Below are 25,666 nucleotides of genomic sequence, written 5' to 3' on the forward strand. Positions count from 1 at the left end.
CCTCTGTCGTATTTTACGCTTCATAATGCACCACACATTTTCGATGGGAGACATGTCTGGACTGCAGGCGGGCCAGGAAAGTACCTGCACTCTTTTACTACAAAACCACGCTGTTTTAACACGTGGCTTGGCATTGTCTTGCTGAAATAAGCAGGGGCGTCCATGATAACGTTGCTTGGATGACAACATATGTTGCTCCAAAACCTGTATGGACCTTTCAGCATTAATGGTGCCTTCAAAGATGTGTAAGTTACCCATAACTTGGGCACTAATGCACCCCCATACCATCACAGATGCTGGCTTTTAAACTTTGCGCCTATAACAATTCGAATGGTTATTTTCCTCTTTGTTCTGGAGGACACCATGTCCTCTGTTTCCAAATATAATTTGAAATGTGGACTCGTCAGACCACAGAACACCTTTTCACTTTGCATCAGTCCATCTTAGGTGAGCTCGGGCCCAGCCAAGCCGGCGGTGTTTCAGGGTATTGTTGACAAATGTGAATTAGTGAAGTGAATTATATTTATATAGCGCTTTTCTCTAGTGACTCAAAGCGCTTTACATCGTGAAACCCAATATCGAAGTTACATTTAAACCAGTGTGGGTGGCACTGGGAGCAGGTGGGTAAAGTGCCTTGCCCAAGGACACAACGGCAGTGACTAGGATGGCGGAAGCGGGAATCGAAACTGCAACCCTAAAATTGCTGGCACGGCCACTCTACCAACCGAGCTATGCCGCCCCAAATGAGTTTGGCTTTGCATAGTAGAGTTTTAACTTGCACTTACAGATGTAGCGACCAACTGTAGTTACTGACAGTGGTTTTATGAAGTATTCCTGAGCCCATGTGGTGATATCCTTTACACACTGATGTCGGTATTTGATGCAGAACCGCCTGAGGGATCAAAAGTCTGTTATATCATCCCTTACGTGCAGTGATTTCTCCAGATTCTCTAAACTTTTTGAGGATTTTACGGACTGTACATGGTAAAATCCCTAAATTCCTTGCAATAACTCGTTGAGAAATAAAATTCCTAAATTCCTTTCAATAGCTCGTTGAGAAATGTTGTTCTAAAACTGTTCGACAATTTGCTTACAAAGTGGTGACCCTCACCCCATCCTTGTTTGTGAATTACTTAGCATTTCATGGAAGCTGCTTTTATACCCAATCATGGCACCCAACTTTTCCCAATTAGCCTGCACACCTGTGGGATGTTCCATTTAAGTGTTTGATGAGCATTCCTCAACTTTATCAATATTTATTGCCACCTTTTCCACCTTCCTTGTCCTGTGTTGCTGGCATCAAATTCTAAAGTTAATGATTATTTTCAGAAAAAAAATGTTTATCAGTTTGAAGATCAAATATGTTGTCTTTGTAGCATAGTCAACTGAATATGGGTTGAAAATGTATTCCGTTTTTATCTAACACAATTTCCCAACTCATATGGAAACAGGGTTTGTATGTCAATCCAGATTTTTTTGCTTGGCTGTCTTTTTACATGTGACTTTATGCTATGATTCTTCCATAAAAGAGTTGTGTGTACGTAATCATAGGTTTTCAGGTTTGTGTATGTGTAAAGCAATCCGTGTCTAAAAGTTGTGTGTGCGTAAAAAATGTGTCAGTAATCAGATTTGTGTGAAGCCAGAACCCTAATTGGCTATCTTTTTACACGTGCATTTTGCAAACATTCTGCCGTCTAAAAGTTGTCTGTCCGTGCAGCAATCCAAAGTTGTAAAGAGTTGTCAGTAAATTCACTTTGCCTTTCCCTATATTCACCACTAGTTGGCATCTTCAGAGAGGTCGGAACCATGTGCCGTGTTGAGATGGAGGCAACACCGTGTTTGTACACTACTTATGCTGTTTTTTAGTGATAGTAATTATACAAAATGTGGATTGTTACAAAGCTACTCCATGAATTGCCACTTTAACATGGTGGAGGAGTTTTGAGTACCCAAATGATCCAAGCAAGGAGCTATGTTGTCGGGGGCTACATGCTCCTGGTAGGGTTTCCCAAGTTAAACTGGTCCGAAGTGATGGATCAGACAAAAAGCAGTTCAAAAGACTCTTATTAAGAAAAGAAGACACAGGAACCGCACCTCGATACCGGGGCCCCACTCTGGAGCAAGGCTCGTCCGGGCAGGGGGCTTGTCAGCGAGTGCCTGGTGCCCGGGACTTTCTCCACGGAGCTCAGTCGGACACAGACCAAAAGAGAAATGTGTAACCGCCCCCAGCGTTTCTTTTTTTTTTTTTTAATAATATGATTGTCAAAATTCTAACACAAAGCTGACAGCAACAGTCGGAGCCTAACAATTTAAAGCAATATCACTAAATATTTGGTAAACAAACACTTCTGGTTAGATGATAGAACAAGGTCCAGAAAAGAGGTGTTTTCAGTGAGTACTGTATTTTTAGGACTATAAGTCGCAGTTTTTTTCATAGCTTGGCCAGGGGTGTGACTTATACTCAAGAGCGACTTAAGTGTGAAATTATTAACACATTACCGTAAAATATCAAATAATATTATTTAGCTCATTCACGTAAGAGACTAGACGTATAAGATTTCATGGGATTTATCGATTAGGAGTGACAGATTGTTTGGTAAACATATAGCATGTTCTATATGTTATAGTTATTTGAATGACTCTTACCATAATACGTTACGTGAACATAGCAGGCACCTTCTCAGTTGGTTATTTATGCCTCATATAACGTGCACTTATTCAGCCTGTTGTTCACTATTCTTTATTTATTTTAAATTGAATTTCAAATGTCTATTCTTGGTGTTGGATTTTATCAAATAAATTTCCTCAAAAAATGCGACTTATACTCCAGTGCAACTTATATATGTTTGTTTTTTTCTTCTTTATTATTCATTTTGGGCAGGTGCGACATTATACTTCAAAAAATATGGTAGTTTTTTCTCAGAATGTTGGCACAATTACAAAAAAAACTGCTAAGAAATATGGATTTGTTTGTCAAACGTATGCTTTTAGTATAACTTCACAATATCTTCAACTGTCCCCATCTTAATATTGTCTATCATTCACAATCATTATGAAAGACATGATAAAGGATGGATTAAAAAAAACAACCACCACATTTTAAATATTAAATAAACATGAATAAAAATCCGCCAATGGGAGCTCTACTATTCCGCCCATAAAATCCGATAAATAACCCTTCAAAAAACACTAACATTACTCAACTTACATTTTGTGACTTGAAAATTAACCACGTATTGGCGATTGTTATTATATGCACCAACGCATAATAACTACCGTATTTTTCGGATTATAAGTCGCAGTTTTTTTCATAGTTTGGCCGGGGGGTGCGACATATACTCCAGAGCGACTTATGTGTGAAATTATTAACACATTACCGTAAAATATTAAATAATAATAGTTATCACATTCGCAGAAGAGACGAAGAAAATCTCAGCAATCGCCACACACACGTTAGCAATCGGCACACACACATCAACCAATAAGAATTCAGGCAGGGGAGGGTCATGGCAGAAGTGCATTGTGGGTCATGGGATGCTAACTGCTATATGCTACTGCCGTAGCTATTAAAATTGATCATTTCAACGTTGGCAGTAACTTATAAAAACTAAGAAGGGCTGAACAAAAATGGCACCGAAAAGGAAATCATGTACTGCAGATAAGCTGGACGTAGTGAAATATGCAGCAGAAAACGACAAGAGGAAGCGGCGCATACTTTTGGAGTTGGCAGAGTTGTTTAGAAGCGACATCGGGAAGAAGATTTCATGGGATTTATCAAATAGGAGTGACAAATTGTTTGTTAAACGTATAGCATGTTCTATATGTTATAGTTATTTGAATGACTCTTACCATAATATGTTACGTTAACATAGCAGGCACCTTCTCAGTTGGTTATTTATGCCTCATATAACGTACACTTATTCAGCCTGTTGTTCACTATTCTTTATTTATTTTAAATTGCCTTTCAAATGTCTATTCTTGGTGTTGGGTTTTATCAAATAAATGTCCCCCAAAAATGCGACTTATACTCCAGTGCGACGTATATATGTTTTTTTCCTTCTTTATTATCCGTTTTCGGCCGGTGCGACGTATACTCCGGAGCGATTTATAATCCGAAAAATATGGTATTTACAGCGGCGACGTGATCACATTTGTCTCTATGTTTACATTATCGAGTGGACTACGGTTTCCTCCCTTCCTTGCTCGCTGTTTGTTTATTGTAGATTATAAATCATGCATCTCACCTGGAAAGTAGACGGCTGAGAATATTATCCGACAAGTTGGGACCCTTTGACCGCTCCTTAGGACCTGGAACTGGCAAGAAAAGGTGCTTGTCTCCACCACTCCTCACTCTGTTTTCTCGCGAGGATCATGAAACATTTTTAATCTAAATGAGAATAAATGAACATCAGCAGTCGGCATCCTAATGACTGCAGACATTGTACATTAAGTGTTGTTTTATTTTGTGTGTCGGGATAGATTGATTGGCAACACTAAAATTGGCCCTAGCGTGTGAATGTGAGTGTGAATGTTGTCTGTCTATCTGTGTTGGCCCTGCGATGAGGTAGCGACTTCTCCAGGGTGTACACCGCCTTCCGCCCGATTGTAGCTGAGATAGGCACCAGCGCCCCCCGCGATCCCAAAGGGGAATAAGCGGTAGAAAATGGATGGATGGGCTCTCATTAAGTCTGCAGTAAGCAGAAATCAGTGATTAACAAAAAAAAAAGAAAAGCAAACGTTGTGATGCGTTTTTTAAATAATGTGCCGCGTATACTTAAAATGATCAAAATACGTGAAGATTAAATTTTAATATATAAGTTCTTCTTACTATATTACATCATGTATATAAAACCTTAACTGAGGTTTTTGAATGTTTTTTTAGGGGCTCTATAGGCAGAATTGAACGGCTCTGATAGGCTCCATTGTAAGCTGCCTTTTGATCGAACTTATTTAATATTTACAATGCATCTTTTTACAAATCCATCCGTCGTCATGGCTTTCATAATGATTGTGAACGATAGGCAAAGTGCAGGTCCCATTTAACAACCTTAAAATGAAACCCTTTATTGTAGTAATATTTGGTTTTCATTATCAAAGTAACACTAACATCATATTCCATCCATGATTTTCTACAAATTATTATCACCAGTATTGAACAGAGGCAACCTTGCATTGTGTCTCACTTTACTGAAGTAGCAAAAGCTCTAATTAAGTACTTACATTACTGCGTGTGGGTTCTGGAGCATGCATGCCTTTGGGCCGAATGTAGTCACAGGGATCGGGCCGTGTAGCGACTGGGTCCTCCTGAAAGCAAACAAAGAGCATTATTGGCTAGAAGTATTTTGAAGCCCTCAATAATAGTCCAATTAGGTTTACTGGCGGTGAAGGAACATGACAGTGCAATACTACAAACAGCTTCATGCCCGTTTTTGTGGCTTCATATAAAGACTGCTTACAATGAAAAATATGAGGCGGTATTCAGACTTCTTTATTTTTTCCATTTAAGAATTTAAATGATAATTTTTTTAACGATACACATTTTTAGACAGATTTGGCTGACGATGAGATGGATAAAATACATTCTAATGAGATTATATTTGGGCAGGTGTGCCACTTGTTTGCATGAATTTTAATTAAAATTCATTACAAAAGATTGCATGACAGTGTTAACACAAAGACACTTCTTTCCACTGATCATCTATTACAGCCATTTTCAGAGATTGAGGTGAACACCAGAAGACGCCAAAGGAGGTGCAACAGTGTAGGCAAAAATTAAGAGCAAAAACATTTATAACCTGCCTGCACTGCAAAATATCAATATGTTGACAAAAACAGTTCTAAGGCTTAGAAAGGATTAAGCTGCTTAATTTTTTAGCTATTTATGTGGGCCAAATATGGTAAGAATCTATTATTAAACTAACGAACAAACTATAACCTGATAATGTACAAAACGTATTTTCAACAAAAGAGGAGAAATATAACCTTAGAGGAAAATCTAAAATAGAACACATTTGTATGCACGTACCACACTTAAGAACTTTAGCATATCAGTATGTGGAATTAAATTATGGAATTGATTAAGCAAATAAATCATACACTATAATGATTAAAGATTAAGAGACTGTTCAAACAAATGGTCACAAAGCACAAAGAATAATTATGATAAATATCTTGAACATTCAAAAACATTTTTTGTTAGATAATTATGTATTTAATATTTGTTTAGTTTCTTATGATTTATTTATTTATTCATTGTTCTGTTAGAAAGAGAAGAAAAAAAATGGAAACCGTTATGATATGAAAAGGGCGTAGAATTAAATACGGACGTGCTGTAATGAAAAAACTAGAAATATGACCAACCATCCATCCATCCATTTCCTACCGCTTGTCCCTTTCGGGATCACTGGGGGTGCTGGAGCCTGTCTCAGCTGCATTTGATGTATTACTTTGTAATGCATTGTTTTTAAGTGTAGGCTTAAGACCCACCTTTTTGATTAGGCTTTTACCTTATACAGTGGGGCAAAAAAGTATTTAGTCAACCACCGATTGTGCAAGTTCTCCCACTTAAAATGATGACAGAGGTCTGTAATTTTCATCATAGGTACACTTCAACTGTGAGAGACAGAATGTGAAAAAAAAATCCAGGCTCAAAATCTCACGATACATGGCCCCATTCATTCTTTCCTTAACACGGATCAATCGTCATGTCCCCTTAGCAGAAAAACAGCCCCAAAGCATGATGTTTCCACCCCCATGCTTCACAGTAGGTGTGGTGTTCTTGGGATGCAACTCAGTATTCTTCTTCCTCCAAACACGACGAGTTGATTTTATACCAAAATGGATACATGGATGATACGGCAGAGGATTGGGAGAATGTCATGTGGTCAGATGAAACCAAAATAAAACTCACTTTAAGTGGGAGAACTTGCACAATCGGTGGCTGACTTTTTTGCCCCACTGTATACATAACATTTCTAATATTTATTAATTTTATTGAAGTCATTCGTACTTTACTTTTGATCTTATTAGTTATGCAAGATTATCTTTAGTTCTATTTAATTATTATATGTCTAATGTATATGTACTTATTGTTTTTTTCTCTTAATTTGTCTTACTTGTATTTTATCCTTTATCTCGACTCATGGTTCTTACTATTTTATAGGTTTTATTATTTTTACTTTTCAGCATTCCTCAGAGGGAGCCACCTGCATCAGGGGTTATCAGCCAAGCTGTGGGGGCACTTTGTGTCAGCGTCCTGGTGGCCATGGTCTGATGATCTCTTGATGCAGATAGCTGCTGTGATAGTTTACTCACCTGTCTATTCTGTACTCAGCAATGCATTCAATTGTTCATATAGTTGTATATGTGTTTTTGATTGGTATGTGTGTTTGTGTGCGTGTATTAATGGGGGATCTGAATCATTGGGGTATTGTTTTTAAGTTTGTAAAGCACTTTGTGTTGCGCTTCTTTTATGTATAAAAAGAGCTTTATAAATAAAGTTTGATTTCAATTGATTGTACACATCTTCGAAATAAACCGAACTCAACTCAATAATTAAGTAGATACAACACTAAATTCCTTTCAATCAAGAAAAAAAAAAAGACAAAAATGCTGCTGGGTTTGTTGAGCAAAACATCTGGGTTAAAGATAATAATAACACTATCTAAAATACATTACTTTTTTCAGGCCAGTCTGAAATTATTTAGAAAGTAAAAACTTAACAGTGAAAAATATGCAGCTTGTCTTTTTAAGCAACATTTCTGGGCTTAATATCATATTCAGAAGGTTTATATATAACTGGAGATGTCCAATAATATCAGTCTGCCAATTTTAATCGGCCGATAAATGCTTTAAAATGTAATATCGGAAATTATTGGTATCGGTTTCAAAAAGTAAAATGTATGACTTTTTAAAACGCCGCTGTATGGAGTGGTACACGGATGTAGGGAGAAGTACGGAGCAGTTGTGTCTCCCAGTCATACGTGACAACCCTCCCGATTTCCCCGGGAGACACCCGAATTTCAGTGCCCCTCCCGAAAATCTCCCGGGGCAACCATTCTCCTGAATTTACTCCAGATTTCCACCCAGACAACATTATTGGAGGTGTGCCTTAAAAGGCACTGCAATTGCGTGCCGGCCCAATCACATAATATCTACAGCTTTTCACACACACTAATGAATGCAAAGCATACTTGGTCAACAGCCATACAGGTCACACTGAGGGTGGCCGTGTAAACAACTTTAACTCTGTTACAAATGCACCACACTGTGAACCCACACCAAACAAGAATGACAAACACATTTCGGGAGAACATCCACACCGCACTGTACCATAACATAAACACAACAGAACAAAAACCCAGAATCCCTTGCAGCACTAACTCTTCTGGGATGCTACAATATATACCCCCCGCGACCCCCTATCCCTCCGCCTCAACACCCGCCCACCTCAACCTCCTCATGATCTCTCAGGTGAGTGCATGTCCCAAATTCCAAACTGCTGTTTTGAGGCATGTTAAAAAAAAAAAAGAACTTTATGACTTTATGTTGGCATTTTTTTTTCCAAAATTGAGTTGATTTATTTTGGAAAACTTTGTTACATTGTTTAACTGTTGTTTAATTGTTTAATATTAGGCATAATATTGTGTTATTTATACCACTGTATGTATCGGTATAGGTCAGGGGTCACCAACGCGGTGCCCCCGGGCACCAGGTAGCCCGTGAGGACCAGATGAGTCGCCCGCTGGCCTGTTCTAAAAATAGCTCAAATAGCAGCACTTACCAGTGAGCTCCCTCTATTTTTCAAATTGTATTTATTTACTAGCAAGCTGGTCTCGCTTTGCTCGACATTTTTAATTCTAAGAGAGACAAAACTCAAATAGAATTTGAAAATCCAAGAAAATATTTTAAAGACTTGGTCTTCACTTGTTTAAATAAATTCATTTATTTGTTTACTTTGCTTCTTATAACTTTCAGAAAGACAATTTTAGAGACAACCTTAAAAATGATTTTAGGATTTTTAAACACATATACCTTTTTACTTTTTACATGCCTTCCTCTTCTTTTCTGACAATTTAAATCAATGTTCAAGTATTTTTTTTTTAATTGTAAATTATAATAAATACATTTTAATTTAATTATTCATTTTAGCTTCTGTTTTTTCGACAAAGAATATTTGTGAAATATTTCTTCAAACATATGATTAAAATTTAAAAAAATTACTCTGACAAATCTAGAAAATCTGTAGAATCAAATTTAAACCTTATTTCAAAGTCCTTTGAATTTCTTTTAAAATTTTTGTTCTGGAAAATCTAGAAGAAATAATGATTTGTCTTTGTTAGAAATATAGCTTGGTGCAATTTTTTATATATTCTAACAAAGTGCACATTGGATTTTAACCTATTTAAAACATGTCATCAAAAATCTAAAATTAATCTTAATCAGGAAAAATTACTAATGATGTTCCATAAATTACTTTTTTTTATTTTTTTCAAAAAGATTCAAATTAGCTAGTTTTTCTCTTAATTTTTTTCCTTTGAATTTTGAATTTTAAAAGAGTCGAAATTGAAGATGAACTATGTTTCAAAACTTAATTTTCATTTTTTTCGTGTTTTCTCCTCCTTTAAATCGTTCAATTAAGTGTTTTTATTCCCTACATAAAACCTTCCGTAAAAGGAAAAAAAATGTACGAAAGAAATACCCATTTTTTTTATTTATATAGATTTATTTGTTAAAAGGTACATTGAGCAAATTGGCTATTTCTGGCAATTTATTTAAGTGTGTATCAAACTGGTAGCCCTTCGCATTAATCAGTACCCAAGTTTCAAAAAGGTTGGTGACCCCTGTTATAGGTAATCAAGAGTGGGACAATATCGGAATATTGAATATGGGCAAAAAAGCCATTATCGGACATCTCTGTATAAAACCATAACATATTATTATATTTCAAGAGAACATTAAACAAGCTAAACAACTGTTAGCACATGAATGACCACATACTTAACATTAGTTCTGTTTGAACAGAGTTGGTCTACAATTGTCAAGTTTTCATACGTTCCCATGTTCAAAATCATGTCGGTCACATTGCAGTGTGGTCAAATGTCACAGATGAGTGTCAAAGACAAAGCTGGGAGGGAATTTTCACCATGTGTAACACACTGTAATTATGTGTCTTTGCATCCCTTCATCCATTATTAACAAGAATGGTGTGTTGAGGACAAGGGAAAACAAGCCCTTAATGTTTCACTTCCCTCTCAGAGAAAAATCCCCACCAGGCTTGCTAAAGCATAGCCGCTGAGATTTTGCAACGTTGACAATGAACAAACATTTGAGCATTTTCAAACTAAATGCTTCCGTGAAGACGGGCATTTATGCAATGTGCGTGGGTGGTGCAACCTAGCTCGTATGTCACAAGGCAACTCTGGAGGTTTTGGAAATATCACAGTGCAGTCGTTCGGGCCGATGCTTTTATGTCAAGACCAAATAAGGCATTTAACACTTGGACACACCCAGGTGCTACACAAACACACAGTGTTTAAATCACACACAGCTCTCAATTTCAATTATTATGTTTCTGAATAGTCCGTCATGGGAGGGTTTGATTGAACAAAAGTGACTGTAAAATCTAAGAAAACCTCAAATCAAGCTGACAAAGGGCTGACTTATTAACTTTACAAACTTGTTCAACCTAACCCAAATAAAGCGCAACACATGAGTGGGAAAATATATGAAAACACTAGTGCCACACCCAAAAACAGAAACAGCGTGGAACCCTGAAGGAAAGCACGAACAACAACAAAGGTGTCAAATAAGGTGAGGGAGTGACATTACCCACATTCATCATTTATTACTGTAACTTTGCTTAACAATTGATGATAGTGGTATTCCTAAGATGCATTGCACTAACCATTCTTTCTAAAAGGGTTTTTAGATTCCCACCCAAGGGTCGCAATATTTTAACTTTACATACAGTGGGGCAAAAAAGTATTTAGTCAGCCACCGATTGTGCACGTTCTCCCGCTTAACATGATGACAGAGGTCTGTAATTTTCATCATAGGTACACTTCAACTGTGAGAGACAGAATGTGAAAAAAAAATCCAGGAATTCACATCATAGGAATTTTAAAGAATTTATTTGGAAATTATGGTGGAAAATGAGTATTTGGTCTACCATTCAAAGCTCTCGCTGATGGAAGGAGGTTTTGGCTCAAAATCTCACGATACATGGTCCCATTCATTCTTTCCTTAACACGGATCAATCGTCCTGTCCCCTTAGCAGAAAAACAGCCCCAAAGCATGATGTTTCCACCACCATGCTTCACAGTAGGTATGGTGTTCTTGGGATGCAACTCAGTATTCTTCTTCCTCCAAACAGGGCAAGTTGAGTTTATACCAAAATGGATACATGGATGATACAGCAGAGGATTGGGAGAATGTCATGTGGTCAGATGAAATCAAAATAGAACTTTTTGGTATAAACTTAACTCGTCGTGTTTGGAGGAAGAAGAATATTGAGTTGCATCCCAAGAACAGCATTAACTCTTCCGGGCTACATTATACACCCCGCTACCACCAACCCCCCCCGTGCGTCAGTTGAGGTGTGAGGGAGAAGGGCGAAAGAGTTAGTGATGCATGGGATCCTGGGTATTTGTTCTGTTGTGTTACAGTGCGGATGTTCTCCCGAAATGTGTTTGTCATTCTTGTTTGGTGTGGGATCACAGTGTGGCGCATATTAGTGGGAGTGTTAAAGTTGTTTATATCACAACCCTCAGTGTAACCTGTATGGCTGTTCACCAAGTATGCTTGCAGTCACTCACGTGTGTTAACAGAGGGCGCATTCTACATGGGACTGGCCGGCACGCAAATAGCGTAGCGTACAAGCAGGCGTGACGACATGTCCCAGAGGTCGGTAAAGGCATTCCCATCACGGTACATTCTCAAAATTGTTGTCCGGGAGAAAATTGGAGAGTGATTATCCCGGGGGTTTTCTGGGGAAGGCACTGAAATCCGGAAATATGGGGAGGTCCGCAAGTATCCAGCTGAGCCACATCAGAGTGACCAAAGAGTCGCATGCGGCTCCGGAGCCGCTGGTTGCCGACCCCTGTTGTAGTCGATCCACAGCCATCGTTCTGCCTTACAATACCTCAATACTAACGAGGGGAATTTTCTTCAACAACGGTCGTTGGCTTTAGCAGTTAGGATTGCTCGTTTGCATTAAAACAGTTGTTTTTCTCACAACGATTGGGCAAAACCATCCTTGCCCAGGCTCGTCCTCCTGGTTTTTGGGGTATAAATATTTGGGGTTATGGCACTGGCCGCTGGACTAGATCTCACCAATCTAATCAGCACAAACTGATGAAGCCTACTCGGATGAGAGGCGAAACGTCTTCCATGACAAACCAAGCAGTCCAGTTGCGTTCAATTGAATTCCCTGAAATGGTAATTATTTAGGAAAATGTAGTGCAGTAATAGGCTGCAGCCATCAGAGGTGCTGTTGATCTCATCTAGTTCACTGTTCAATAGCAACTCAAAGATGGATTAAGGACAATCAAGAGTGTGAGTCTGCCATCCTTTCAAATGAAAAAATATTTTAAAAAAAGGATCAGTTAAGGGATTATTAATCGTCCCCATAGCTGATAGAGGAAATGACTGACTGGTGCCAGCTCGCTAGTTTAAATGCTAGCAAGAAACAAAAATACATTAAAGTATTTCCCAATCAACAAACGACATACCCCAATCTAAACTCATATAAACACATTGCTGTCTGAGCAACTAAGATTTAACTTTGTACAAACCCAGTTTACATATGAGTTGTGAAATTGTTAGATGTAAATATAAACGGAATACAATGATTTGCAAATCATTTTCAACCCATATTCAGTTGAATGCCCTACAAAGACAAGATATTTGATGTTAGAACTCAAACGTTATTTTTTTTTTTTTACAAATAATAATTAACTTAAAATTTCATGGCTGCAACACGTGCCAAAGTAGTTGGGAAAGGGCATGTTCACCACTGTGTTGCATCACCTTTTCTTTTAACACTCAATAAACGTTTGGGAACTGAGAAAACAAATTGTTCAAGCTTTGAAAGTGGAATTCTTTCCCGTTCTTGTTTTATGTAGAGCTTTAGTCGTTCAACAGTCCGGGGTCTCCACTGTCGTATTTTACGCTTCATAATGCGCCACACATTTTCGATGAGAGACAGGTTTGGACTGCCGGCGGGCCAGTAAAGTACCCGCGCTCTTTTACTACGAAACCACGCTGTTGTAACACGTGGCTTGGCATGGTCTTGCTGAAATAAGCAGGGGCGTCCATGATAACGTTGTTTGGATGACAACATATGTTGCTCCAAAACCTGTATGGACCATACAGCATGAATGGTGCCTTCACAGATGTGTAAGTTACCCATGCCTTGGGCACTAATGCACACCCATACCATCACAGATGCTGGCTTTTGAACTCTGGGCTTATAACAATGCGGATGGTTATTTTCCTTTTTGTTCCGGAGGACACCACGTCCACAGTTTCCAAATATAATTTGAAATGTTGACTCGTCAGACCACAGAACACTTTTCCACTTTGCATCAGTCCATCTTAGATGAGCTCGGGCCCAGCGAAGCCGGCGGCGTTCCTCGGTGCTGTTGATAAATGTGTTTTGTTTTGCATAGCAGAGTTTTAACTTGCACTTACAGATGTAACGACCAACTGTAGTTACTGACAGTTGTTTATGAAGTGGTCCTGAGCCCATGTGGTGATATGCTTTACACACTGATTTCGGTTTTTGAAGCAGTACCGCCTGAGGGATCAAAAGTCCGTAATATCATCGCTTAAGTGCAGGGATTTCTCCAGATTTTCTGAACCCTTTGATGAATTTACGGACCGTAGATGGTAAAATCCCTAAATTCCTTGCAATATTTCGTTGAAAAATGTTGTTCTAAAACTGTTCGACAATTTGCTTACAAATTGGTGACCCTCACCCCATCCTTGTTTGTGAATTTCTTAGCATTTCATGGAAGCTGCTTTTATACCCAATCATGGCACCCGCCTGTTCCCAAATAACCTGCACACCTGTGGGATGTTCCAAATAAGTGTTTGATGAGCATTTCTCAACTTTATCAGTATTTATTGCCACCTTTCCCAACTTTTTTGTCACGTGTTGCTGGCATCAAATTCTAAAGTTAATGATTATTTGCAAAAAAAAAAAAGTGCTTATCAGTTTGAACATCAAATATGTTGTCTTTGTAGCATATTCAACTGAATATGGGTTGAAAATGATTTGCAAATCATTGTATTCCTTTTGTTTACATCCAACAAAATTTCCCAACTCATATGGAAACAGGGTTTGTACATTGAACCTACAAGCTGTGCTCTCCTAGCACAGAGTGATCGTTCTTAACTCAGAAAACGAGACAGAGGTGTTTTTACTTTTTTTTTTTTTTAAACTGGTTAAATGTGTTAATTGTAGTTTTTAAGCACAGTTAACAAGTCCGCAATAATAACCATGATAAGACATGTTTTATATGTTTATATCAATAGCCCTAATAGACTGTTATTCTGTGCAATTGAGTAAATAAACATATGAGAAGATTCAAGCTTGTCAACTACCTGTATTCAGACGAGCTGCCGGCCGAGGAAGTGCTCAGACTTCGGGATTTCTTGCTGCGTCGAGCCAGGCGGCCGCCAGCTATATTGCCTCCTTCGCGGGCTGACCAGCAGTAGGGGGAAGCATTCACTCGCATATCTTCTCCGCCGTCCATCTCAAGTTATCTGCCACGACATGTCAAATATTCATGAGGCTCGCATCTACTTGTCAACAGCTGTCTGTCTTGATTACACGCGCGGTCGCTTTTGCCCGGAGGATCATTTACAAACCAAACGGTAGATAAAAAAAAAACATCCGACACCAGCATTCAAGTGACCGATCTGGGGATGCAATGTCTGACCATGTGTTATTTCAGCGAATGACACAACCAACTTAGATAGAAAATATACACTTCTGAACAACATCTTAAGACCGTGGAAAATAGACCAGGGTTCTTACACTTGTTCATCAATCCTTTTCCGTGACCAAAACAAAATATTTTATCTCAATGGGGCACCTGAAAAATATATCCATCCATCCATTTTCTACCGCTTATTCCCTTTCGGGGTTGCGGGGGGCGCTGGCGCCTATCTCAGCTACAATCGGGCGGAAGGCGGGGTACACCCTGGACAAGTCGCCACCTCATCACAGGACCAACACAGATATTGGCCCTAGTGTGTGAATGTGAGTGTGAATGTTGTCTGAAAAATATAGTCCCTCTCTAAAACAGAAACACACCAGAGGCACACTTTGTTATATTTTATTTATATTATATAATTATATTTATATTATAACAGTTCGAGATGCTACCTCAGTAGAAGCATTTAAGTCTCACCTTAAAACTCATCTGTATACTCTAGCCTTTAAATAGACCTCCTTTTTAGACCAGTTGATCTGCCGCTTCTTTTCTTTCTCCTATGTCCCCCCCTCCCTTGTGGAGGGGGTCCGGTCCGATGACCATGGATGAAGTACTGGCTGTCCAGAGTCGAGACCCAGGATGGACCGCTCGTCGGGACCCAGGATGGACCGCTCGCCTGTATCGATTGGGGACATCTCTACGCTGCTGATCCGCCTCCGCTTGAGATGGTTTCCTGTGGACGGGACTCTCGCTGCTGTCTTGGATCTGCTTGAACTGAACTCTCGCGGCTGTGTTGGAGCCACTATGGATTGAACTTTCACAGTATCATGTTAGACCCGCTCGACATCCATTGCTTTCGGTCCCCTAGAGGGGGGCGGGGGGGTCGCCCACATCTGAGGTCCTCTCCAAGGTTTCTCATAGTCAGCATTGTCACTGGCGTCCCACTGGATATGAATTCTCCCTGCCCACTGGGTGTGAGTTTTCCTTGCCCTTTTGTGGGTTCTTCCGAGGATGTTGTAGTCGTAATGATTTGTACAGTCCTTTGAGACATTTGTGATTTGGGGCTATATAAATAAACATTGATTGATTGATTGATTTCAGTTTCAGCATATTTAGTCTTTACATCTACTCTATCCCCCCAGTTTCAAGTATAAATCCAATTGGTCGACAAATGGAGGTTTAGGCTTTTGTGCATGTCTACATGTGCTGTTTGTTGAAACACGAATGACAGTAGCATTATAAAATGCAGCATAAACCCAAAAGCACAGATACAGTGAGGAGAACAGGTATTTGATATACTGTTGATTTTGCAAGTTTTCCCACTTCTGTAATCTTTATCTGTAGTTACTCAACAGTGAAAGATAGAATTTTAAACAAAAATCCATAAAATTACATTGGATCATTTTTAAGTCATTAATCAGCATTTTATCACATAAGTATTTGATTTATCAGGAAAACAGAACTTAATATTTGGTACAGAAACCTTTGTTTGTAATTACAGAGATTTGACGTTTTCTGACCAGCTTTGCACAGATTTTGGCACCCTCCTCCATACAGATCTTCTCTAGATCCTTCAGAATTTAGGGCTGTCGAGGGGCAATACGGACCTTCAGCGCTCTCCAAAGATTTTTAATTGGATGGTTACGGTCTGAACACTGGCGAGACCACTCCGAGATCTTGAAGTGCTTCTTACGAAGCCACTTAGTTACCCCGGCTGTGTGTTTCATGTAATTGCCATGCTGGAAGACCCAGCCAAGACCCATATCCAATGCTCTTACTGACGGAAAGAGATTGTTCTCGCAATACATGGCCCCATCCATCCTCCCCTCAATACGATGAAATCGTCCTGTCCTCTGTGCAGAAAAGCATCTCCAAAGAATGATGTTGACACCACCGTGCTTCACGGTTTGGGATGGTTTTTGATTGATGGATTGAAACTTTTATTAGTAGATTGCACAGTTCAGAACATATTCCGTACAATTGACCACTAAATGGTAACACCCGAATACGTTTTTCAACTTGTTTAAGTCAGGGTCCTTGTTTATAAATTCATGGTATTCTTGGGATTGGACTCATCCTTCTTCCTTTAAAGATGGCGGGTGACGTTTCAACCATAAAGCTCTATTTTTGACTCATCCGACCACATGACTTTCTCTTATTCCTCTGGATCATCCCGATGGTCATTGGCAAACTTCAAACTGGTCTTGACATGTGCCGGCTTGAGCAAGGGGGTCTTGTGTGGGCTGCAGGATTTGAATCCATGACGGCGTAGTGTGTTACTGCTCATTTTCTTCGAGACTGTGGTCCCAGCTCTCTTCAAATTGTTGACCAAGGTCTTGCCGTGTAGTTCTGAGCTGATCCGTCACTGTCCTCATGATCATTTGACACTCCACGAGGTGAGATCTTGCATGGAGCCCCAGATTGACTGTCTTGAACTTCTTCCATTTTCTAACAATTGTGCAGGTCTATTATTTTATCTGTGATGTCTCTACACAGCTGTCTGGTCTCGGCCATTGTGGAGAGGTTGGAGTCTGATTGCATGTGTGGACAGGTGTCTTTATACAGTTAACAATTTAAAAAACAGGTGCAGTTAATAAAGGGTAATGAGAGTAGAGCAGAAGGATGTCCTAAAGAAACACTAAAAGCTCTGTGAGCGCAGGAATTCTTACTGTTAGTTGATGATCAAATACCTGTGTCATGCAATAAAATGTAAATAAAAAAATATCAATAGTCATACGATGTGATTTTCTGGATTTTTTATTTGACATTTTGTCACTCACTGTTGAAGAGTACCTATGATAAAAAAAATTATCCATGCTTTTTAAGTAGGAAAAATTGCAAAATTAGCAGTGTATCAATTACTTATTCTCCCCACTGTAAAGCAGTGTTTTTAAATTCTTTTTCGAACGGCCACTCTTGCAAGAAGAAAATATTTTGCGGCACCCTCTACTCTCCACCCTGACTAAAAATAGTATAATGTATCCGTAAAAAATTGTTATAACTATACCTCTGCGTGACATTGTAGTGTTATTAACAAATAAATCAACACACCAGCCTTTTCTAGTCTCCCAACGTGGTTACAGTGACGCCGCTTTATTGGCACACTCGTTGTCCACAGAGGTAGATTTCGCTGCAATATGGCCGTCCTGCAATACGGTGGTGAAAAGACGGCTTGTGTCCTCAGATGACTTGAATGATTAGTATAGTATATGAATTCATATATTCTAAGGCGCAAAGTATTTCAGCTTTGAGGACCTTATCTTTTGCAGAAACTTTCCAATATGCTAACTGTGTTGCTGCTGCCTATCCTTACAGCCCACACTTTTTCTGCAGGCGAGCTACTTTTCAATTGACCAAGTCAAGGTCAATCTACCTCATTCATTTATAGGATTTGTATTTATTTATTTATGAAAGAGACATTTTTGTTAACAAGTTAAAGGTGTTTACTGATAACACAAGCATGTTTAACACATATAGATTCCTTACTTTTATGAAGACGAGAATATAAGTTAGTGCAGTGGTTCTCAACCTTTTCAGTGAACATTTTTTTAATTCAAGTACCCCCTAATCAGAGCAAAGCATTTTTGGTTGAAAAAAAAGATACAGAAGTAAAATACAGCACTATGTCATCAGTTCCTGATAAATTGAATTGTATAACAGTGCAGAATATTGCTCATTTGTAGTGGTCTTTCTTGACCTTTTTGAAAAAAATAAATAACTAAAAACTTGTTGAAAAATAAACAAGTGATTAAACTATAAATAAATATTTCTATAGATAGAAGTAATCAACTTAAAGTGCCCTCTTTGGGGATTGTAATAGAGATCCATCTGGATTCATGAACTTAATTCTAAACAAAAAAAGAAAAAAAATAATATTTAACATCAATATTTATGGGACATGTCCACAAAAAAACTAGCTGTCAACACTGAATATTGCATTGTTGCATTTATAAATAAATAAATAAATAGATAAATGGGTTGTACTTGTATAGCGCTTTTCTACCTTCAAAGCGCTTTGACACTACTTCCACATTTACCCATTCACACACACATTCACACACTGATGGAGGGAGCTGCCATGCAAGGCGCTAACCAGCACCCATCAGGAGCAAGGGTGAAGTGTCTTGCTCAGGACACTTTAAAATCCTTTAAAAAAAGACCAGTGTTCTTCCATCTATCCATTCTCTATCGCTCGTCCTGTTTTTCATAATGATTGTGAATGATAGGCAAAAAATTTAAAAAATGCAGTTCCCCTTTGAGAACTTTCAGTTGTGGTTGATTTTGGCGTCACCAGGGAACCAAAGCGGTAGTGATTTGCCTGAAGGAAGACCTCATTTCCCATGGGGACTTGCGTATATAGCATCAAACTGACACGATAATACCACAATATTTAACCCAGACTTTATATTTGCGGTTTACAGTCATCGCATTGTTTTTTTTCTTCATATACAGTACTTCTGAGTTTGTTGCGTGGCTGGTCATGTCAGTGTGGAACTGCCAACTACCAAACTGGTGACTATTTATTGCTCCCATACAAATTTCCGATTTGAGCATCGAAAGTTACTTACAAGTCCAGCAGAAACACAGCCAAAGCAGTATTTATAGTATCTTGCCGATTGTATTGTACCATATGTCCCGGCAAGAAATCTGCGTTCAAAGGACTGCGGCTTATTAGTGATTCCCAAAGCTCAAAAAAAGTGTGCGGACTATAGAGCGTTTTCAGTACTCTGGAATGCCCTCCCGGTAACAGTTCGAGATGCCACCTCAGTAGAAGTATTTAAGTCTCACCTTAAAATCCATTTGTATACTCTAGCCTTTAAATAGACTCCCTTTTTAGACCAGTTGATCTGCCGTTTCTTTTCTTTTTCTCCTATGTCCCACTCTCCCTTGTGGAGGGGGTCCGGTCCGATCCGGTGGCCATGTACTGCTTGCCTGTGTATCGGCTGGGGACATCTCTGCGCTGCTGATCCGCCTCCGCTTGGGATGGTTTCCTGCTGGCTCCGCTGTGAACGGGACTCTCGCTGCTGTGTTGGATCCGCTTTGGATCCATTGTGGATTGAACTTTCACAGTATCATGTTAGACCCGCTCGACATCCATTGCTTTCGTCCTCTCCAAGGTTCTCATAGTCATCATTGTCACCGACGTCCCACTGGGTGTGAGTTTTCCTTGCCCTTATGTGGGCCTACCGAGGATGTCGTAGTGGTTTGTGTTGTGGTTTGTGCAGCCCTTTGAGACACTAGTGATTTAGGGCTATATAAGTAAACATTGATTGATTGATTGATTGATTGATTGATTGATTGATAGGAAACCCCTCCTCAGCTTTGAGCTCATGCCAGACAAATAAGGCAGAATTAAAAATGTTGAGCAAAGCAAGACCAGCTTGCTAGTAAATAAATACGATTTGAAAAATAGAGGCAGCTCACTGGTTAGTGCTGCTATTTGAGCTATTTTTAGAACAGGCCAGCGGGCGACTCATCTGGTCCTTACGGGCTACCTGGTGCCCGTGGGCACCGCGTTGGTGACCCCTGGTGTATAACATAGCAATAATTGTTGTCATCTTTATCTTGAGTATATTTATGTGCTGCTTTTCAATTTTTTGTGATAAAGGTTCCCAAAAATGTAGTTGAGTACACTCTATTTTCATATCATATTTTTTATGTGACATGGTATGCTAATGTTTTCATTTCCAAACATTATATATTATGTTTAATTTAAATTGGTTGATAGCTTATTCGCATCAAACCATTGCTTTAGAATTTAAAAAGTTCACTCAGGAGCTGACCAAGGTCTTGCCAAGAACAGTACAGGCTTGTGTCAAAGAGAACAACGTTTAGTTGTTTCAAGATTTTACAGACGTCATTAATATACCATTTAAACAAGTTTGGTCGCAGTACAGAGCCCTGGGGAACTCCATGTGTTATAATCTTTTTTTATCAGAATCTACATTGCTCACATGCACATACTGATCTCTGCCATGAAGATAATGTTTCAACCAATCATGAGCAAGACCTCGGACACCATACCTCTGCATTTTGTTTAAAAGTAATGTGTGTCAAAGGCAGTGTGCCGTCAAGACCAGCAAGGCCTTCTCTGCTGTCCTAACATAACCAGGAATCATAATCATAATTAAAGATAAAAGTAACTTAAAAGTTACTTTCCCTCAATATCTAAAAGTATTCATATTCTCTTCATATCATATTACGCTCCTTCCAGCGCTGTTGTTTTTAGGTTATAGAGTTTTTATGTCGACTTGTCCAGAGTGTACGCCGCCTTCCGCCCGAGTGCAGCTGAGATAGGACCCAGCAACCCCCCACTACCCCGAAAGGGACACGCGGTAGAAAATGCATCGATGGATGGATTATTAAATGCTTTTAAACAAAAACAAACCAAAAAAAAGTTGGCTTACACCAGGGATGTCCAAAGTGCGGCCTTGGGGCCATTTGGGGCCCACAGCTAATTGTTTACCGGCCCCCCAAACATTCTGGAAATGCTATTGCAAAAATAAAAAAGAGCATTAAAAATATTGGAATGAGGTGAAATCTATCGAGAAAAAGTTGCAATGTTGACACAAAGCTGCAATGCAGGCTGTTTCTTCTCCTTTTGCCTTTATTTTACCAGGTAAAAACCATCTTTACCATGAATTAATTAACTTAAAGAAGTTGAAAAACTAATTCGGGTGTTACCATTTAGTGGTCAATTGTACGGAATATGTACTGTACTGGGCAATCTACTAATTAAAATTTTCAATCAATCAATAATTTATATTTTTGCCATTGCTCAAAAAAAAAATTATGACAAAAAAATCCATGTTATAATGAATTATTTTCAAAGCTCGAATAGTTCAAAAATTTCACTTTAAAATGTTTTATGTGGTAAATACTGCAGATATTGTGCAGTTGCCATATAAAAACAAAGTTTTTTTTGACAAAAGAGCATAAAAAGAACAAAGTAATAGTTTAAACGTAAAATTAACAGATATATCAGAAGTTCATCTCGTAATGAAAGTGTTGAAAGTAAAAAAATAATAATAAAAATGTATCACTTTATAAGATTGGCACCTTTTGTATGCCAAATATATTTAGTGGTATTTTACTTATCTTTTCACTGTGATTACTCAAAAATAATAAAGAATTAAAATCAATGGTGTCCTGCATTATTGATCTTTTAGGGCTATAATTACTGAATACAGCATATTTCAGTTTTACTATAAAAAAACAAAACAAAAAATTGACAGAAAAGCCATACAACCTTTTTTTCTTAAGTTGATATAGAGCAGGGGTCACCAACCTTTTTGAAACCAAGAGCTACTTCTTGGGTACTGATTAATGTGAAGGGCTACCAGTTTGATACACACTTCAATAAATTGCCAGAAATATCCAATTTGCTCAATTTACCTTTAATAAATAAATCTATAAAAAATAAAAAAATGGGTATTTCTGTCGTACATTTTTTTTCCTTTTACGGAAGGTTTAATGTAGGGAATAAAAACACTTGATTGAACGATTTAAAGGAGGAGAAAACACGAAAAAAATGAAAATTAAATTTTGAAACATAATTCATCTTCAATTTTGAATCTTTAAAAATTCTAAATTCAACCGAACAAAATGAAGAGAAAAACTAGCTAATTTGAATCTTTTTGAAAAAAATCAAAAAAAAGAATTTATGGAACATCATTAGTAATTTTTCCTGATTAAGATTAATTTTAGATTTTTGATGACATGTTTTAAAAAGGTTAAAATCCAATCTGCACTTTGTTAGAATATATAACAAATTGGACCAAGCTATATTTCTAACAAAGACAAATCATTATTTCTTCTAGATTTTCCAGAACAAAAATTTGAAAAGAAAGTCAAAAGACTTTGAAATAAGGTTTAAATTTGATTCTACGGATTTTCTAAATTTGCCAGAATAATTTTTTTGAATTTGAATCATAAGTTTGAAGAAATATTTCACAAATATTCCTCGTCGAAAAAACAGAAGCTAAAATGAATAATTAAATAAAAATGTGTTTATTATTCTTTACAATAAAAAAAAAAATACTTGAACATTGATTTAAATTGTCAGGAAAGAAGCGGAAGGAAGGTAAAAAGTAAAAAGGTATATGTGTTTAAAAATCCTAAAATCATTTTTAAGGTTGTATTTTGTCTCTAAAATTGTCTTTCGGAAAGTTATAAGAAGCAAAGTAAACATCCATCCATCCATCCATCCATCATCTTCCGCTTATCCGAGGTCGGGTCGCGGGGGCAACAGCCTAAGCAGGGAAACCCAGACTTCCCTCTCCCTAGCCACTTCGTCTAGCTCTTCCCGGGGGATCCCGAGGCGTTCCCAGGCCAGCCGGGAGACATAGTCTTCCCAACGTGTCCTGGGTCTTCCCCGTGGCCTCCTACCGGTTGGACGTGCCCTAAACACCTCCCTAGGGAGGCGTTCGGGTGGCATCCGGACCAGATGCCCGAACCACCTCATCTGGCTCCTCTCGATGTGAAGGAGCAGCGGCTTTACTTTGAGTTCCTCCTGGATGGCAGAGCTTCTCACCCTATCTCTAAGGGAGAGCCCCGCCACACGGCGGAGGAAACTCATTTCGGCCGCTTGTACCCGTGATCTTATCCTTTCGGTCATGACCCAAAGCTCATGACCATAGGTGAGGATGGGAACGTAGATCGACCGGTAAATTGAGAGCTTTGCCTTCCGGCTCAGCTCCTTCTTCACCACAACGGATCGGTACAACATCCGCATTACTGAAGACGCCGCACCGATCCGCCTGTCGATCTCACGATCCACTCTTCCCTCACTCGTGAACAAGACTCCTAGGTACTTGAACTCCTCCACTTGGGGCAGGGTCTCCTCCCCAACCCGGAGATGGCACTCCACCCTTTTCCGGGCGAGAACCATGGACTCGGACTTGGAGGTGCTGGTTCTCATTCCGGTCGCTTCACACTCGGCTGCGAACCGATCCAGCGAGAGCTGAAGATCCCGGCCAGATGAAGCAATCAGGACCACATCATCTGCAAAAAGCAGAGACCTAATCCTGCGGTTACCAAACCGGAACCCCTCAACGCCTTGACTGCGCCTAGAAATTCTGTCCATAAAAGTTATGAACAGAATCGGTGACAAAGGACAGCCTTGGCGGAGTCCAACCCTCACTGGAAATGTGTCCGACTTACTGCCGGCAATGCGGACCAAGCTCTGGCACTGATCATACAGGGAGCGGACCGCCACAATAAGACAGTCCGATACCCCATACTCTCTGAGCACTCCCCACAGGACTTCCCGAGGGACACGGTCGAATGCCTTCTCCAAGTAAACAAATAAATGAATTATCTACAACCTTTAGTCACTCGGCAGAAAAAGGCCATCAGGATTGTTTCCAATGTTCACTACAGACATCATTCAAATCCACTATTTATGGATTGATTGATTGATTGATTGATACTTTTATTAGTAGATTGCACAGTCCAGTACATATTCCGTACAATTGACCACTAAATGGTAACACCCGAATAAGTTTTTCAACTTCTTTAAGTCGGGGTCCACGTTAATCAATTCATGGACTTAAAGCAACTTAAACTGAACGATGTGATCAACTTTAACACTGCTCAAATTATGTTTAGGGCATCCCAAAACTCTCTACCATCCAATATACAGAACCTATTCCATGATAGAGATTAACACCATGGTTACAGTTTAAGAGGAAACAACAAATTATATTTGCCTAAATTTAGAACAACTTTAAAATCAATGTGCATTTCAGTGCGTGGAGTCACTCTGTGGAACAACTTAGGGGACAACCTAAACATGTGTTCTAGCATGATTCAATTTAAAACACTGTTTTAAAAAAGAAGTACTGAAGAAGTACGAGGAGGAAAGAGAGTGATGCCCTCAGCACAGAGCGTTGGGAGAGAGGTGTATGGTCAGAGAGTGTCTGGGCCCGTGTGTGTGTGTTTGTGTGTTTTGTCTCATAGTATTGTTAGTGTACAGGAGTTTTTCTTGTTTTTGTTTAGAGCAGGGGTAGGGAACCTATGGCTCTAGAGCCAGATGTGGCTCTTTTGATGATTGCATCTGGCTCTCAGATAAATCTTAGCTGACATTGCTTAACACGATAAGTAATTAATAATTCCGCTGGTAATCACGATGTTGAAAATAACGTCAAAATATAAAACATTCTCATGCATTTTAATCCAACCATCCGTGTTCTATCGCACCTGTCCAATGGTAAGAAATATTTTATTTATTATTGGTTAACTTTAGAATAACAGTGTTATTAAAAAGAATAACAGACTTATTATACTCTAAAAATGTTGGTCTTACTTAAAAATGCACGCATTTAGTTGTATTCAGTGTTAAAAAAAATATGATATGGCTCTCACGGAAATAAATTTTGAAATATTTGGCTTTCATGGCTCTCTCAGCCAAAAAGGTTCCCGACCCCTGGTTTAGAGTATTGTACTTGTATTATATTGATTATAATAAATGTGGAATGAGTGAGAGGGGTTGGGATATTATAAGCATCTGCTTCATCCAACCCATTTTCAAGCCTTGCATTAATATGGGACGGCGTGGCGCAGTGGGAGAGTGGCCGTGCGCAACCCGAGGGTCACTGGTTCAAATCCCACCTGGAACCAACCTCGTCACGTCCGTTGTGTCCTGAGCAAGACACTTCACCCTTGCTCCTGATGGGTGCTGGTTGGCGCCTTGCATGGCAGCTCCCTCCATTAGTGTGTGAATT

At 39.0% G+C, this 25,666-nt stretch overlaps 1 protein-coding gene across 2 annotated transcripts in view; it reads right to left on the bottom strand.

Moving 5' to 3' along the window:
- nadka (NAD kinase a) overlaps window positions 1-25,666 on the bottom strand; it is a 57,445-nt gene that overhangs the window by 30,888 nt on the left and 891 nt on the right. Inside the window, exons 2-3 of one of the 2 annotated variants that reach the window (XM_061904788.1) lie at window positions 14,608-14,769; window positions 5,221-5,304 (exon numbers count right to left, since the gene is read on the bottom strand). In XM_061904788.1, the coding sequence (XP_061760772.1) occupies window positions 5,221-5,304; window positions 14,608-14,759 (236 nt within the window). In that variant the 5' untranslated portion in view covers window positions 14,760-14,769. The remainder of the gene's footprint in view (window positions 1-5,220; window positions 5,305-14,607; window positions 14,770-25,666) is intronic. The other variant, XM_061904790.1, reaches the window with a different exon arrangement.

Source organism: Nerophis ophidion, linkage group LG06, assembly GCF_033978795.1.
Source record: "Nerophis ophidion isolate RoL-2023_Sa linkage group LG06, RoL_Noph_v1.0, whole genome shotgun sequence".
Lineage (NCBI taxonomy): Eukaryota > Metazoa > Chordata > Actinopteri > Syngnathiformes > Syngnathidae > Nerophis > Nerophis ophidion.